The 17,887-nt window shown below is 41.3% G+C and overlaps 1 protein-coding gene across 1 annotated transcript; it reads left to right on the top strand.

The window, feature by feature from the left end:
- Nucleotides 1-1,973: 1,973 nt before the first annotated feature.
- Nucleotides 1,974-17,618, top strand: RNF141 (ring finger protein 141). The gene is made up of 6 exons (XM_084854215.1): nucleotides 1,974-2,040; nucleotides 6,589-6,791; nucleotides 8,555-8,663; nucleotides 9,519-9,700; nucleotides 11,920-12,027; nucleotides 14,264-17,618. Exons 2-6 carry the CDS (start codon nucleotides 6,649-6,651, stop codon nucleotides 14,412-14,414), a joined length of 693 nt encoding a protein of 230 aa, XP_084710341.1. The 5' UTR covers nucleotides 1,974-2,040; nucleotides 6,589-6,648; the 3' UTR covers nucleotides 14,415-17,618.
- The last annotated feature ends 269 nt before the right edge of the window (nucleotides 17,619-17,887 follow it).

The raw sequence follows: 17,887 nt of genomic DNA on the forward strand, positions 1-17,887 counted from the left end.
TGCCTCTAGAATTAAGGTCTTTGTTCAATTCATGCAGCCTGTTAGGGATTAGATATGATTATTTGCTTTCTAGGGTAAAGAGACTTTAAATTTAAGGTGGGGGGACACAGAAAGATACTGAAAACTGTGGTACACTAATAAAGAACTGTGCATGATACACTGATAACAAGTCATCTATTTCAACCAAATTTAGGTCTCTTCCCCTAAGGTTGCTGGGGCACCTTCAGTTTCATTGTCACTACTTATTAGTACAATTTCACAATGAGACGTAAGTGTATTTCAATGACATCACATACTTGCTATGGATAATCACCTGAGTAATATTAATTACAATTTTCAAACTTCCAAGCTTGCCTAATATTGTATTTGCAGTTGGCATCAATTTGTTACTTATGAAACTGAAATTTTTCCATGGAAAAATAAAGCACTGAAAAAATTTCCCACATCACTGATTCTACTTAGCATAGCTTCCACTGAGACTTCTTTGATACGGCTCTTCAGAGGATGCACATAAACAATCTAATATTAAAAACAGGAGGCATCTATTTGGGGAAAATTCAGCTTCACAAAGCATACAAGCCCTTGAAAATGTTGCTGATAAGGATAGTATCTTGGCAAGTTTTGAAGCATTGCAAAGGAGTATTATTTACCATCCTAGGAAAAATGACGTAATTTGCATGTTACAAATCTATTGATGATGACATCTGGACCAGATGATTTTGCAATTTTGAAGACTCCTTGAAAAATAGTACTAGCGCAAAATGCTTCTACCTCACCTTGTCCCAATTATAATTTTCAATGAATGTTAGTTCACATAACTGCTAAGGAAAACTACAGAGATTGGGAGCAAGAAGCTTAATGAAGTGATTAATCCTAATCAATGAAAGCCGCTATTACTAACCATTATGCAAACAACACCTGATATAATAGAATTTATACAATTCAAAATTATCCACAAAACGTATTGTATCAACAACTTTCAAACAGAAAACCAAATTACCCTTCATCATATCAAAGATGTATTGTGTGCTCTTTTGTGTATATTTTATGGTAATGTAAATTTATTAATTTGACAAAAAGATAACTGAATATGTTAATCTGATTTTGGATACTGTACTATACCTCCAGTTTAAACACCTTACCTGACTTGTATGTTTGCTGCTGCTGCAGCAAAATGGCAAGTTCTGAGGACATGTTTTGAGGAAAGATCAAAACCATTGTCAATTGAATTCAGGCATGGCCCATGCAATTGGTGGACCTGGCAATGGGTGAAAAGTTAGGTTCTTTTTAGAAGGGGTTAGAAGTATATTTTTAGCAATCCTATGCATGTTTAGACAGAAGAAAGTCCTACAACTCCCAGCATTCCCCAGCCAGCATAGCTGTAGAACTCTCTTCAATTTGCACGCTAAATTGTTTTTAAATTATTATATTTACATGTTATGCTGTATTTTATCTTGTGAATTGTTATGAACCGCCCAGAGAGCTTTGGCTATTGGATGTTATAGAAATAAAATTAATAATAGTAATAATTGTTAAAAAAAATTAGGGAACTGAAGTCCAGTTTGGGGTGTTTCTATTCCTCCCTAATCAAGTAAGAAACTTCAATTATTTTCCATGGACTAAAACATCAACAACACGCTTGGTTACTTATTATTTTTAGTGTTTAAAATTATTTTAAATAGTGCTTTCTTACTCGCATTGCGACACAGGACCGCGGTAATGGCTGCAACGCAGCCTTTGTATGACCGCAATGGATCTATGATCACGTCACGGGATCCGAAGGCGTTCCTAAACCGCTCTTTAAACCGCGTAACGGGCGGGCAACGCCCTACACAGCCGAAGCAAAGGCCGCGTCTTTCGGTCTCCTAGCAACCAGGCAGGCGGGCGGGGGCGAGGAGGCGTAAGCCGAACGCGACGGGAACCGACTGGGCCCATATGTCGTGGCTTTGCGTCGCTCGCCTGCTTGCGAGGGCGAGAAGGGGGAGGCCTCTGCGCCCAGCGTGAGGCGGCGGCCCGGAGCAGGATGTCGGGGTGTTGGGGGTGAGGCTGCTGTTCGTCCGTCCTCCCGTTCTTGGCAGTGGCGCTTACGCGTCCCCTTCTCCCTCGGGCCTGGCTTCTTCGGCCGGGGGGGGTCCGCGCGCAGGAGCCCTCCTTCGGGCGCCGGAGCCGAGCCCCCTCTCCGGCGGGAAGAGGGACGGGGCAGGAGCGCCGCTCCTCGCTGGCTCTGCCCCCGCGGCATTCCCGCGCGTCCCTCCGTCCAGCCCCGCTCCAGCTGTTCTGACTGCGAGCGAGAGGCAGGCGCGATGTGGTGGTGGCGGCCGTGGTGGTTCCCCGAGGGGCGTGGCGGTGTGAGCCCCGGCCGCGGAGCGTTTTCCTATTAATTACATTGCTATGCCGCCCAGTAGCTTGGAGCTCGCTGGGCGGGTTACAAGACAAAGCTGCAAACCGTAGAATACAACAACGTAGTAAAACAGTGTTTTCTTTTTTCAGTGGGCCGCTTTGGCCGACTAGGCTCAGGCCCGCGGAATTATCCAGCTGTCTCCGTTTGCACGGTAGTTGATCTCTCGCGCTGGAGCTACCGACTGTGTGTGTGTATGTGAGACGAAAGCGCTCACACATCTACTGAGTGCTTGTTAGTGGAGCAGTTGCGTTTCTTCAGGCTTTCCCCAATCTGGCATTCTCCAGATGTGTTGGGCCGCAACTCCTGGAATCCTGGCTGGGGGGGGTTGTGGGAGTTGTAGTTCAGCACATCTGAAGAGCATCAAGTTGGGGAATGCTGTGCAACTTTCTAGGTTGCATAACCTCTTAACGCTGAGGTGTCGCACCTCTTTCATCCCAAGGGCCCAATTCCATTTCAGAGAAGCTCTTGGGGGCTGTGTTCCAGTCGTGGGCAGGGTCAAAAATACATGTTACCATAAAGCTCTTACTCCTAGTAACTAAGCCTTAGGAGAGGCATTTCAGCCATTTAGAATGGGGGGAAAACTGCACAAAAGCCTGGAAACCACCAAACAATCAGTAGTCGGGGGAAAGGGGCTGGGACCAGAGGAAGGGGACATGGTCATCTGGGGAACCAGCCCAGAGGCTCTACATCTCCACCTTAATAAAGTATAGGTGTAGAATATCTCTTATGTTGTTAAAATGAGTGTTTTTCCAAGTAATAGGAAACCGCGTATGTTCCAACCTTGGAATGGCTTCATACCACTTGTGCTGTGTTGTGTTTTGAGGAGTTGCATGCTCCTATGGACTTTTGTTCTTTTGAAAGATGCTAGATTCTAAAGCTATCTTTGATGTTACCTGCCCAGATTGAGGTGTTTCTGGGGGCAACCAGAATCTTCATGTCTGGACTTAGAGGAGGATGGGTTAGAGATATAACTCTTGTAACTACCTCACAGTTTTACTTCCAAAATGGGTGTTTTCATCTGATAACTTGTGAGCGTGAGATAACTTAACAAAGATTAGATACTTCCTTTTTCGCATGCTCTTTGGTGAAACTTCCAGTGCTTCTTGGAATATCACTTTAACAAATGGACTGAACTTTGTATTCTAATGATCCTTTATTTTGTTTAACATGAAAAGGGTACATTGGATGCAACATCTTTTTACTTTTTTCTGGTAAAAGAGTTTGGCTTCAAGTTATAAACAAGCTGCGGATGTGATGTCTAGTTGCTGGAGAACCTCAGTTATTCTAGATAACTCCTAGAGCAGAGCTTTCCAAACTTTTCATGTTGGTGACACACTTTTTAGACATGCATCATTTGGTGACACGGTAATTCAGTTTTACTAGCAAACCGGAGGTTAAACTAACCCGTTATAAGAGATACGGACACATACATAAATTGTAATAACGAAATGTATGGGGATACAACATATCTCATGAAAACCTTTCATTTATATTTTTTAAAATATATGATTTGTAAATAATAACATACATTGTTGTCATTTATGAGTAACAGTATGTAAATATGTGCAAGAATTTTAAAAAGTTGAATAACACCAATAACTACTTACCATTTTAATGGGATGTATGAGGTTGATGGGATGAACACAGCTTTTCAATATTTGGTGGAATATTAGATAAAGACACTCGCGTTTCGTCATCAAGCATTTTTGGGTCCTTGTTTTTGGCAATTATTTCAGCAACCAAGTAACTTGCCTTTTGAGTTTTCTCTGATGTCTTCATTCTCTTTGTGAGTGATGCAGACTGCTTCTTTATAGATTTTGAAAGCTCAATAAAGTATTCTACTGGTGTTTCTGACAAATGACAGTGTTTTGAGGTAAAATGACGCTTTTATTTGGTACCATACTTTCATTTGCAAGTATATCCCCACAAACTAAACACTGGGGACAAGGATTGTTTTCATTACCAGAAAATGTGAACCCTAGTTTCATATAATCTTTACTGTATAAATGAGGCTTGGAAATTGTTCCTTTACACTTCTTACGTACTAATACAGACGGTTCAACAGTTGATTCTTGCGTAGTTTCCTCTATAGCGGCTACATTTTGTTCATTGCAAACGTCATCTTCACCAACTTTCCTTTTCTTAATTAGAAAGGTATCCATTTTACGGGTAATTCAACTGCAATTTAATGAATAAATCAATGCTAAATCCTAGAAATAAATTTGCATAAACTAAATATGCAAATAACAGGACTGTTTTTAGCGCTTATCTTTCTGTTTTTTATTATGAAAATAACAGCACCTGCATTCCACTCCCACAGTGATAAGGTGAGATAAAGATAGGAATCAGGACCAGGAGAAAATGTGAAAAATAAACAAAATTAACTAAAGTATTTACAGTACATATTAAGACACATAGGGCTAGGTAGGAGCTCAGCTGCAAAAACACATGAAGTAGAGAAGCAAAAGTCCAACAAAAATGGTGTAAATATATATGTCTCACTACAAGGCTATACTGCTGTAAATATTTGCAATGCCTGTGTCCAGAGTCCAGTTCCAGCACTCTCTGGTGGTACACTGCCAGTGGGTGGTTAATCCACAATTACAGTAGAGTAAAAATAAATGGCAGAAATCAACTGAGCTCTGTTCCGACTGGCCAAGATGGCAGACGGCCCGCTCGGTGCAGTCCCAGGCGGCATTTCCACCTGTGTGTTACTCTGGTCTGGCTGCGCGGCAGCGCGGTGCAGAAGTCCGCGAAGGGCACGCCCAAAACCACGCAGGGCTGGCAGCCGCTGCCACTTCTCCGCGCCGGTGTCGGCCGAGCTCTGCTCCCAGGGCAGTGCCTCCCTTCCCCTCTCTTGGCCCTGCACCTCTACCTTTCCGGGGAGCGCAGGCTCGAAGCTCCTCGCCTGCCCGGCACAGCCCTCCCTGCTCTGGGGGCGTCCAGCGGGCCGTTGTTCTCCCCCGCTGCCCTGCAGCTGCACTGAGGACATGGGGAAGCCTCTCGCCCGAGCTGAGTGCAAATTGCTCGACTAATTGCTCAGCTAACTTTGAATTCTCCACACTCCTCATGCAGCCAGCGTTACCACACTCCTCGCCGTACCGCTCCAACACTGCCAGTCACGTGCGTCCTATGTCAAGACGCCACGTGATCCTAAAGCAGCTAATGTTAAAGCACCTAAGCCTTAGCAGCTAAGCTGCTTTAACATTAGCTGCTTTAGGAAGTTCCGGGGGAGGGGCCAAGGGAAGCAAACGTGAGTAAGGGAGCTCCGCGGTGCCCTTCTGCACAGTTTTCTGCATTTCGTGCGACACACCTACACACTGCTGCCGACACACTAATGTGTCGCGGCACACAGTTTGGAAAGCTCTGTCCTAGAGGTTTTGGAGACACAAAGTAAATAAGACTTTCCCAAGACTTAATATCAAAGGAGGCTTCAAGGGTTCAGCACAATAAATGCTTATGTTGAGCATCACCGTTTTGGTTATTCCAAATTGAAATTCAGGAAGGAGGTCATTGTTTTATCCTGTATTTCCATTTTAGAAATTAAAGCCTTCAGCCTTTGATCTATTTACTGTTTGGTAGTTACAACAAGAAATTGTGAGCTACAGTACTATTTCATATCTGGAGCTTTGAGAGCAAATGCCAATAAGTCCTTGGATAAATAATATTAAAAACTAGAATGACAAATTAGAGCATGGGTTGAATTGCAGCCTAAATTGTAGTATTTTCTGCACCACAACTGTAATTTAAGAGGCATTTTTAATGTCCAACTTAACTAGATGTTCTCTCCTTAATAGTCAGCTAGATCTTGCTGTACGCTGTTATTTTCTGCATGGCTTAACTTGAATGACCCTGAAAATTTGCTGTCCTATTAAGAGGCGCTGACTTCTGGTCTACAAGATTTTAAAATGGCAAACACCTTGTGAATGACAGTCACTGCATTTTGTATTTTACAATTTTCTGTGCACTTAATGGGCTTTTGTATTCACAGGATACTAATTACATTTGTCTACTTGTTAAGGTATTGCTTAAGTTAGGTGCCAATAGAATCAACAGTAAGCTGGGGCTTCATATCTCAATATCAGTAGATAGATCTTGGTACATAGTTAGTTGGCAGTTGTAAGAAGTGAAAGATAATTTCAGTGGTGACTGTTTATACTAATACACCATTGTTAACTATTTATTAGAAACTCTCCAAATGAGCAAACCTGCTTTTCTTCCTGGATGTTAAGCTAAGGCATTTTATCATGGGCCAACAGCTCTCAAGTCAGACACACACTGCTATTAATAAGCTGCCAGAAAAAGTCATCAAACATGTATCTCTGGTTCGAGAAAGTGGCTTCTTGACGTATGAAGAATTTCTGGGGAGAGTAGCTGAACTTAACGACATGTAAGACTTCTACTGTTTTTCTTTCGTACATAAGATTTGAACAGCATTATGCATAACACTTTTCCGCAGTGAATGATATTCAGCAGCTAGAGAGATCTTTTGGATATTAATAGGTGGGGTGGGGAAGATACCTCCTAAAAAAAGATTAAGCACTTACATATACTTCAAGTATTGTAGAATCTATGCTAGATATGAAATCCTATGGAGAGAGCAGTGTTATGGTCCCTGGCAAATGTCCCAGGGACCATAGGACAGTTCAGAAAACCCATCTGAGGTCAGAGGCAGCACTCTAGCCTCAGAAGAGGGAGTCGGTGATCTGACCCCCCCTCCCCCCATGGAAAGAACCACCCTGGCTGCTCTCCTAGTTCAGAAAAGCAACCTTGGAAGACAAAGAAAGGGGGCGTTCTAGGGGAGGGGAAGAGACCACAGAGGCCAGGATGCGAGTTATCCTGAGCCTCCTCCAGCCTCCTTTCCTTCCCCTCTGAAGCCCATCTTGCAAAAAAACCAAAGATTAGAGGATAGGGAGGCAAAGATTGTTTCTGCTGCTCCTCCTGCCCTGCTGGCTTCAGCCTGGCACGTCATAGGAAACATGGAAGCCTCCAAGTTCGGGGGCTTCCAAGCAGTGAGGGCACAATCAATAGGATTGTGCGCTAAGATAATCAGTTCTTAGTACCTCTTTCATTCTACATATGTAGAGGGTATTCTAGCAGTTAACATTTACCAAGGAAATGTGCATGTTTATAAAATTCCACAAGACTAGCCCTTAGTCTGTTTGCAGCCCTCCCCAGAAAGTCCTGTAGCACCTTAAAAGGCTTAGGGCAGTATTCAACGCTGCCCGTCTGTGAGTGGGGCCCACTGCTGCTTCCATTCCGCGAGCAGAGCCCACTATTTGTGTAATGGAGATTTAGCTCTTCCAGGAGCAAGCCCCCAAATGAGCAGAAACACTCATTTCTGGAAGGAAGCAAAACTCCCATTCCAAAAACAAGTATTTCCACTCATTTCAAGCTGACCCTGGAAGTGATAAATCTGCATTGTGCAAGTGGTGGGTGCTGCTTCGGAAACGGAATCAACAAGGCTGTCACCATTGGATCCTACTCTTAACAAATATATTGTGGCATAAGCTTGGGTTGGCCAAACGTTGGCATAAACTTTGGTTGGCCACTTTATCAGACGTTGTTTTGCAAATTTTTTCAAACCAAGCCAGCAAATGTGTATGGCAGCGGGGATCTCATTTCCCTGACCAAGGTATTAAATACAGCTTGATAGGTCCTTAATCTGGTAAACAACACCATTGAGGAGCAGAAAAACTAACATAGTGTATATTCACTAAAACATCAAAGTGTTGCAATTAAGCCAGTAATTGCAGACTTTTGGAGGTTGCCTCTGCCTGGTTTTCAGATATTGCCGCCATTCACCTCAGTCCCATGTGCAACAGCCCGCATCATTCAGCAGGGTCTTCCAACTCTCAAAGGAGCTTTTTCAGGAGTGAGCAGGGACCAGGGATGTCAGCTTCCATCAGCCGTATTGCATGCACATTTCTCTGGATCCAACTCCATTAATTAAAATATAATAATTGTTAGTAAATTGTACATAAAATAAAACTCAGTGACGTATTTAAAGATGATGTGGGTGTCTGCACACATTATGAACTGGATCCCCACGTAAAGGCTAATATATCAGGTATTCCCATTTCTAATCTGGACTATATTGTGCTTTACATATCCACTACATAGTTTAAATAAACTAATATTAAATAATTTCAGAACCGCCAAGTTAGGTTCTGGCCAGGACAAGCATCTCTTGTTTGAAGTGCAGCCGGGTTCAGATTCCTCTGCTCTCTGGAAGGTGGCTGTTCGGGTAGTGTGTACTAAGGTAGGTTTATCAAAGTGTTTAACTCTTTGATCCATTGTCAAAATATAACCAAGATTATATTGTTGGAATTTGTGCCTAACTCTAGCTAGAAAAAAGAGAATTGTTTGTTACTTTTCAAAGTACCAGTATCCACCTTACTCTGTTTGTAATCAACCTTTACACTATTTTATTAATGCATCTTTGTCACTATGAAAGAAGTTAAATATTATCCAAAATGAAACTAAGGGAGCAATCCTATCGAGATAGGTGGCCGCCTCCAAACTCAGAGGTGACCGCCTATCCAAAGCAGGGCAGGCAGAGAATGGAGGGGATCTTTTCCTCCACACTTTGGCTGCCCTGCATTTGCGGCTAGATGGCCGATTTTGGCTGTCTAGCCACAAGCTTCAGAGCAGGGGCTCTGGGGGAGGCCGGATGACGCATAGGAAGCATCGTACTGGCACTTCTGCACGCCACGCCCCCAGGAATGCCCGTTTGCCATGCTCCACACTGCTCATCTGAGTGCAGAGCCCAGGGACGAGGCAGTGGGGGAGGGGGCGGGGAGGCAGTTTTCCAGGAACCGCCCTCAGAGTGTGGGCTCTGAGGTTGGTTTCCGGAAACTGAACAATCCTACGGCTGTCTAGCCACTGTTTAGCAGCCATAGGATTGCACCCTAAATAGCTGATCTTCACTAAAGGCATCCAGAGCATGGAAAAGCTCACACTATAATTCTAAATCATAAACCAACTTTGTGGCAGTTTAATCTTCAGAACTCATGGTTTATGTTCCAGTTGTGTGCATGTTTATAAACAAAGAATATTGAGAACAAATGGTAAGGTGTTAAAACAAAAATGGTAAGACTGCTTTCTGTATATTTAGATAAACAAGACAAGCGGCATTGTCGAAGCATCAAGAATCATGAACTTATATCAATTCATTCAGCTTTATAAAGATGTCACAAGTCAGGCAGCAAGTGTTCTTTCAGGGAACATTGCTTCAGAAGGAGCAGCGGAGGATTTGTCATCTGTTGCATCTTGTCAGGCCAGCATTTGGATGGGAAGGTATCTTGGTATACTAAGATTCATTTATGTTTGAACCTGTTCATCTCAATTATGCATGGATATTCAAATAGATGTATGTATAAAAAGGAGTATTTTGCATAGAATAAAACTGTAATGCTCGGCCTATAAGGCTTGCAGCTTGACTTGGAGAATATCAACAGTTACAAACTCCCATTCTTGCTGTGCAAATATAAGGAATTTGTAGGTTCGGTACAGCTTAAGTGAGGGCTGTATCATACTACAAAACATCTGCACTGAATGAAAGAAAGATCAGTGGTCTAGCAGTACAGAAGAACAAGAAAGTAATCTTTGAGTTTTGTGGGCTTGCTGGACGTGTATTGTCTTGTCTTGATTTAAAGGTGATGGTAATAATTGTAGCATATTTCCCAGTGATGCATCTACAGCAATAGAGCTGTTCTGCGAAGGTTCAAGACTCTGATCAAAAGCATGAGGAAATCAAGGAATGCTGTAAAAACATAGTGTAGGCCAAATGTATTTGGGGGAGTTGTGGATCTAGTTTTGCTTAAGCTTTGTACAGTTTGAGACATACCTATAATATGATTCAAGCGCAACAACCAACACCCTGTGAAATGGGTAAGAAACTTCGGGAACCCATGACTAGTAGACATAGTAGATAGAAATTTGCTGCTAAATGTGAATTCCATTGTAAATCCAAACTAAGAAAAATAATTTAAATGAGTCAGAACAACAGTCAGTGCTGGTTTTTGTGGCTTTGTTCCACGCACTTTCTTTGCTGTTTATACATTGGCATATGAAAGTTCCCACGTAGGAAGGTCATCAACTCTCGCCTGGATGACTTGGAAAAAAACACGAACTAGCTCATAGATGATATCCTGTTTTGCTAGTGGCTGACATCAAAACACTGATAAGTGTTTGCTAGTAGTTAACTTCAGCTGTTAAATGTAATGCCCACTGATGCTTACATCTGCTCTAAGCAAGGCATCTTTTAAATGCCAAGCAATAGAGGTGGAGAAGCTTTAAGAAAAAAATAGCTACAGAGCCAAAATTCCAGAGACAATGAAACATATGTGGAAGAATGAGGTCTTGATTCTAAACCTGATCATACAGTCCAACTGTAATTTATTTTTTAATGGCTTAATGAAATTGTGTGCAAAATTACCAGTAAGAGGTAAAAATGGCTGGTATTTAGAGCAAATACACAAGTGGAAAATGGCAGTTGACAATGAAGCTATAGAAAAAGAAGTGCTGAACCTGTTTAGAGTCCAGAAAAAGTGGGAATAAATGCAAGGATGCAAAAAGTGTCCTTTGTTCTCTTGCATTAAAATGGGGTACCAAGAACTTGACTACTATATGAAAGTGTTTTCTGCTGGGCACTGGAATAACATCACATGGATCTCTCAACTATAAGCTGTAATAATGCTATTTATACTCCATTTTCATGTGCAGATTAGTTTTATTTATGTTCAGAAATGCAGCAACAAAACTACACCAGTGGTGAAGCAAACCCTGTCTAAAGACAATTGCCTAGTCTTTTTCAGGAAAAAGAAATCTAATGTTATCTCTCCATCTGTTCATTTAAGTGATTCCTATTACTGTATCACTTTGGCACAGTTTAATGCTAGTTACTTAGTAAGCTTGTGGCTTGCAAACATCTTGTCCCCAATCCAGAAATATTCACAGGCCCAACTGTGCTCCACATCATTTCCATGCCAGAAAGCTGCTGGAAGTAGGCACACAGATCACAGTGGAGTAGCCATTTGCCTGTGCTGAGAAGCAGAATCAGTCACCATGCATATATATGTGCAGAAATGAATGTTCATACATAGAGTTCAAAGGTGGATAGCCCACATACATTGTGTGTATGTGGAGGACAAACACTAAACCCCCTTTCCTCACTTGTGCAGCATGCTCCGATTTTGTACATTCAGGATATCCTGATTCTTATGTGCAGAGCAGCTGTTCTGCATGTAGAGCAGTCCCAATGCATGCAGTCAGAAATTACTGGATCAGAGCAGTTTAGTTTAGTTTAGTTTAGGAGAAAGTAAACAAAAATGGCTTGCTGAAACTTGAATGGGGAATAGTTGACAGTGATTTGGGTGCCAGATTGTGACGTGTACACATTCACAATAAAAATAAAATGTTTTAACAAACAAACATCCCAATATATGGTGAAATGTAAATTCATCCCAATTCTTATTCTCGGTGATTGTGACTCAATAATGCTGTTTGGTTTGTAGGGTGAAACAGCTGACTGATGAAGAAGAATGTTGTATCTGCATGGATGGACGTGCTGATCTGATCTTGCCATGTGCCCACAGCTTTTGTCAAAAATGCATTGATAAATGGTGAGTTGCCTGGCACAGTCTTTGGCAGCATGATATTGTGAAATGATCCTGAGACTCTTTTGACCAATTTCCCTAAAATAAAATAGTTCAAAGGCATTTAGTAGGACCACTGAAACGAGAGAAAAATGCATCCATGGTCTTGTCCTGTTAGGTGGAAAACTTTGATCTTGGCAAGTACCATGGAGTAAGGGAGGTATTTTGCAGGGGCAACAAATAAACTGGATTTTGGCAAGGATATTGTTTCCTTTTGATGAGAATTTCCCTATTTAGTTTCATAATAGGTAAACACCACCAGGACAAATCCCTGGCCAGTTGCTAATTTATACAAGTGGAGTGCATAATGGCATGAGAAGAAATATAATTAACCTTTTCATTTAAATACTGCCTCATATCAGACCACTGTTAATGTTTGTTTATTTATTTACAATATTTATATACCACTCCACATCAGAAGACTTTGGAGCGGTGAACAACACAGTAAAAGAATAAAACAGGTTAAAATAGTTACAGCATTTTTTTAAAAAGACAAACCCCAATAAAGTGAAATTTAACAAACCACGGCTGGTCATGCAAGGCAGGCCTCTTAAAATAACGTCTTCAGGAGGTGCCAGAAGGAACACAATGTTGGCATCTGCCTGACCTCTAAAGGCAGGGAATTCCACAGGAAGGGGGCCACCGCACTGAAGGATCTTTTCCTGGTGGATTCTAACTGGGCCATAGGTCCATGTGGAACCACCAGGAACATGTCCTCTAATGACCTCAGTGACCGGGACAGGTTGGTAAACAAGATGTTGCTTGCCAGCATCAGCTTGCATGTATTTAAAATAAATTTGGCATAAATTGTTTTTTAAAAGCAAACTGTAGTACAGAATTACTTCAAACCCTTAAAAATTGAGGTGTCTAAGACAGAACCTATGACCTAGTTCACATGTAATGCCAATTAACGGGTTGTTAAACCCATGAATTGGTGGTCTGCACCAGAGTGAGCTTCTGCTTTGCATCTGCTTTCATAAACAACCCAGCAACAGCAAACCGGGTTGTTTGTCCCTCAATAACCCAGAGATCTGGGTTTGGAAATCGCATCAAACAATCGAGGAATGAGACATTCTTGGGTTGTTTATGAAACCTGATGCAAAGTGGAAGTGGTGAGCAGGCAGGAGGCCGCAGTACTCACTTGCTGCCACATGGCCACAACAAACTATGGGTTGTTTAACCCATAGTTACTTGTTATGTATGAACCAGATTGTTAATTAATGATGCCTTGTTTGGGAAAGTGTTCTTTATTTCTAAATAAATCTTAAAAATGGTGTGCCTTGGCGTGCGTTGCATAGTAAGAAGTGCAGCAGGGAAGACAGCTTCTATGCTGTGGACAAGAACCATCTGTGGTACAAAGCAAATTCAGCCCTATTCCAAGCTAGGCTTTAGCAAATAGTCAACTGAACAAATATTTTATGTAATCTGGCTTTTAGGAATTAAAACCTAGAATCTTGTGCCTGTTCTTTAAATAATCACAGTCATCCTGCTGTTCTGTCTTGATTACAAAGATAAATAGTACTGCCAATTCCACTTGAAAACAGAATGGAATCCAAGGGATCTCTGGTTCTGTTGGAACAAAATGTTCATACGAGCACTCATGGAACTCTTGGTAATATTTGGGCACTGTGGTGAATTGCAAAATGAGCATAAAACCCCATTACTCATTTGTACCATGTTTGTACCACAGCACCCTGTAGAGTTAAGTTGTTTTATCAGGGATGCAACAACTTGTTCAGTTTGGCACTACAAGTGAAGGATGTCAACAGCATGGGAAGGATTCACACCACTACAATTGGGATTAAATTGCAATTAAAAATAGAGGTCATAAGAGGAAAAAGTGGAAGGAGCAGAAAAGGAGTGGCTTTGTTTACCCTGTTCATTGATGATAGGAGAAGCAATGGTTTTAAATTACAAGAGTTAGGTTAATAACTTGAAAGGTTTCCAATTACAAAAGCAATAGAACATTCTTCTCTGGCAGCATTGTAGGATTTTTTGGCTTTCAAGAGAAAACCTGCTATTCATGAACAGAGGATATTTTGGATATTATGTTTTGTTAGAGCTATCAAAGATATTCCAGTTCATCTACTTTAGCCACTCCCCTAACATTTCATTATATCCTAACTAGCAAGTACAAGTAGTCATGGTTCTTAAACAATTTAAAAAGCAATAGTGACTTTTTTTCTTTTGGCTCCCTTCGCAGGAGCGGTCATCACAGGAATTGCCCTATATGTCGTCTGCAAGTTACTGCAGCAAATGATTCTTGGGTGGTGTCTGATGCACCTACAGAAGAAGATATTGCTACGTACATACTCAACATGGTGGATGAGGCAGGGCAGCCCCACAGGCCCTGACATTAACAGTGTTCCTAGTCTTTAAATCTCCAAACGTTGCATTTTCATTGTTCCTCTTTCTTTTATTTACTCACTGAATTGGTCACTATAAGCTAAATCAGCAGTCTTAAAAAATGACCATGTGTGTGAGAGAGAGAGAAAGCCAGTTTGCATTTATAACTCTTAATTTTCATTTCATTAAATAGTGACACTAAGAATTTTCTGACACTTTATGAAACACTGGAATAGCAAATACCTTAGTTTTAGTGTAGCTCTTCTGTGATGGTTTGTTAAAATTGCACTTAATTATAGAAATTGAAAGAACATGGGTGGTTACAGAGGGCCTGTTAAACACTGCACTGAGAAGCAATCCTTTATCAAGCCTTCCTGCATGAATAGGAATGACTACAATCCCTCATTTAAACTTCAGTAACTTCTGTTGCCCCCTTGTGGTAAATTATTGCCACTTTTAGTATTATGCGTGTTTGCTTCAATAACTACTTATTGTAGCATGTTGTGTTCATCCAAAATGTTGTGATAGCACACTATTTTTATAAATAATTGGCCCTTGCACTTCTGTTTAGAGACAATAAATTGTCCAGGCAACTTAAGTTCAAAGATTTCTAGTCCATAAAGTCACAGGATTGGATCCCTCTGGATGGAAGGGCTTCTGTGGGTGAGAGGTGTTTGATCCAGCAGAGCTTTTCTGCTAGCTGAACAGGGCAGTAGACAATATTCACTGATTCCCCTCTCTGCCTGCAGTCCCCTATGTTCCCCCACCCCCCTCAGAATGTGCCCCAGATGCTTGAGGGAACTTTCAGAACTGTAGGGAAGGTGCAGCAGGAGGGGGAAATGGATGAAAATTGCCCCCCCCCACACACACACACACACACTCCTCCTTTCCACCAGTGGGAGAGTACTGAGCAGAAGAGGGCTTGGGTATACTCCCACTAGAGGATTAACACTCTGGAACCAAACCATAGTTGCATGCATAACTTACTGATCAGACAACCAAACATTTTGTTTCTGAGTACACATAATGGCTGGCTTTATCTATTATGATATTGATTTTTGTTTAGTCTGGCTTCCTATGATTTCCTAGTTCTTGTAAACCACGCCACTATAATGTAAAAAAACCCCCAACATTGTGAGTTACAGCAAATAGATAGTACTTGATTCCTGTCTACAAGTGCAGTATGCTTTAGTGCAAGGGTGGGGAATCTGCTGGACTGCATCTGCCGTCATTCTTGACCATTGGCCATGCTGGCTGGCGCTGATGAGAGTTGGAGTCCAACATCTGGAAGGCCACAGGTTTCTGAACCTTTATTGATACAAGGAATATCTCACTTGTTCATGATAGCTTTGCTTTAATGTCTTATGGTGTCTGTAACCCTGAAGCTTGTACTGCTTGTTCTCAGAAATGTTGGTGCCAGGTTTGAAGGGCTTATGGCAAAGTGCCCTCTGGCACCCCAGCTGGTGGCAACGATAGGCAGCTGCAAGTCACTGTTTCAGGTTGCGCACAGTGTCCCAGAGTGATACTCTAGGGGCATTGTGGGAAACTTAAAATGGCAGCTTACAGACCCAGCCATCTGGTGTGGGAGCACAGAGCAAGTGTTAAAACTGATTGGCCTGCTGAGGCTGGGCTTGGTTGGTGCAACAAAGTCTTTTCCATATCTATTTATATTTTTAAAGCATTATATTTTTTTGGTCTTATTTTTGGAAGGGTTGATTAATAATTTAAAATTTTCATGAGGTGGTACTGTCACATTTAAGATTGCCTGATATTTGTGTATTATAAAACTGATATTTGTCATTCTCACTGAAGTTTTAAAGATATATCAAGGCTAAAACAGTTACTTGTAGATTTACAATGTTAGCTAAAGCTTTGTTGTAATAATGTCCAGGTACTAAGCCCTATTCACTTCAGAATATGACAAACATTTATGGCTTGTTAAGAAGTTACCAGATTCAACCTAGACAATTAAGATATGGCAAAGGCTGTTTCCCTCCTTCCCTGTCTTAATGTGAATTGCCCAAGGGAGGATCTAGACAGCAATTCTTACTACTGTAGTCAGAGAGAGCTTTGACTTTGAATGCCAATATTAGGTTGCAATCCTGAAATCATTTACTTGGGAACATTTGTCACTGCAAATTGATTTTAAATGGGCACTGAAGCTCATCAGAGTGAACGTGAAGGGTATTTTTTAGTATTTCCCTAGTTATAAAACTAATCTTATGTTTGCTTCATTCCTGGCTTCGCAAAGTATTTGGGCCTGGCAGTGTTGTGGTAGAAGTGCCTAATGTTTTAATATCAGGTATTTCTTAAAAATGAGCCATTCTTCTCAACTGAAGAGTTATCTTCATTGACTCCATGTTTTCTTATTGCAGCATAAACATTCATTATTAAATCTTCAAAATATTTCCTTTTTCATGGTAAACTAAAAAATTATATTTCTCTCCAAAAGTCCTATATGCCAGATTTTAAAGTGCTGGAAACTTGAAAATGAGGGGCATGCAGATAGATCACTTAAAAATACAGGGGCACATGTAATTGTAGCATCAGTAACATCAAAGCTTGTAAATATGTGTAAAGTGAACATGTGTGTAAACATTCTAGTGTGTATAGCTTTTTAAATATATGCAACCATTGGTGTAAGTACTGTAATGTGTACCTTGTAAAGTATATGTAGTGTTGGTCAGCCTTATGAATTACATAAGAAGGGGAATTGGCCACCTGGTGCTTAACTCTTCTGTGTCACTATTGTTCCCCCCTCCTGCCGGATACTGTGAAGCTATGCCCCTCATCTTCTAGTAGTAAAGGACTGTTAGCCCTCTGAGGCTATAATGGAAGGGTAAAGGTCCTGAGTATGTGGGGTAAGATCCAGTTTACCACTTAGCTGCTTGCTCATGGCCTTCTCACATAACCCAAACAAGCAAGGACGTAGCAAAATTACAAACCTGCTGTAGGCTATGAAAGGTATGTGCATTACCACTGAAAAAGCAATTTTAACTTTAAAATTGTAGTACAATTGCATTTTGGGAGATGACAACGGATGATTTTGATTTGGAAGAGCTGAGTTGCTGCTTTTAGAGCAAAATAGTTGCATTCCTAATTTTTTTAGCATGAATGTGAATATTTTTAAGGCTTTGATAAAGACTGTTAATAGCTATACGCCTTCCCCTGTATTATGAATATTGTGCAATAAACCCTTGAATTTCATCCTCGTGCAATGTTTAGAGGTGTCTCTTGTCTCAGGAGTCTAGAGCACGTGCTTCAGTGTATCTTGAGAATTGTTATTGTTCACTTCAGTTAATGCAGGATACTTGCTTATGTATTCCCAGGTCGATGAATGCACAGTTCTAAATTGGACAACTGATGCTCTGACAATAAGATTTCAACTAAAGTGGTTATGTGGGTGATAGTATGCCTCTGACTACCAGTTGGTATTCAGGAGTGGGAGGGTGTTGTTAAACTCATATCTTGCTGTGGGCCA

Source organism: Heloderma suspectum, chromosome 1 (genome assembly GCF_057233095.1).
Source record: "Heloderma suspectum isolate Gila_16-S chromosome 1, 16-S_ref, whole genome shotgun sequence".
Taxonomy (NCBI): domain Eukaryota; kingdom Metazoa; phylum Chordata; class Lepidosauria; order Squamata; family Helodermatidae; genus Heloderma; species Heloderma suspectum.

What these genes read in the sequence shown, in the direction of transcription:
- RNF141 (XM_084854215.1), top strand. Translation starts at nt 6,649, where the DNA reads ATGGGCCAACAGCTCTCAAGTCAGACACACACTGCTATTAATAAGCTG. An exon ending in TTCGGGTAGTGTGTACTAAG is followed by an intron (nt 8,664 to 9,518) that starts GTAGGTTTATCA and finishes CTGTATATTTAG; the next exon opens with ATAAACAAGACAAGCGGCAT. An exon ending in GCCAGCATTTGGATGGGAAG is followed by an intron (nt 9,701 to 11,919) that starts GTATCTTGGTAT and finishes TTTGGTTTGTAG; the next exon opens with GGTGAAACAGCTGACTGATG.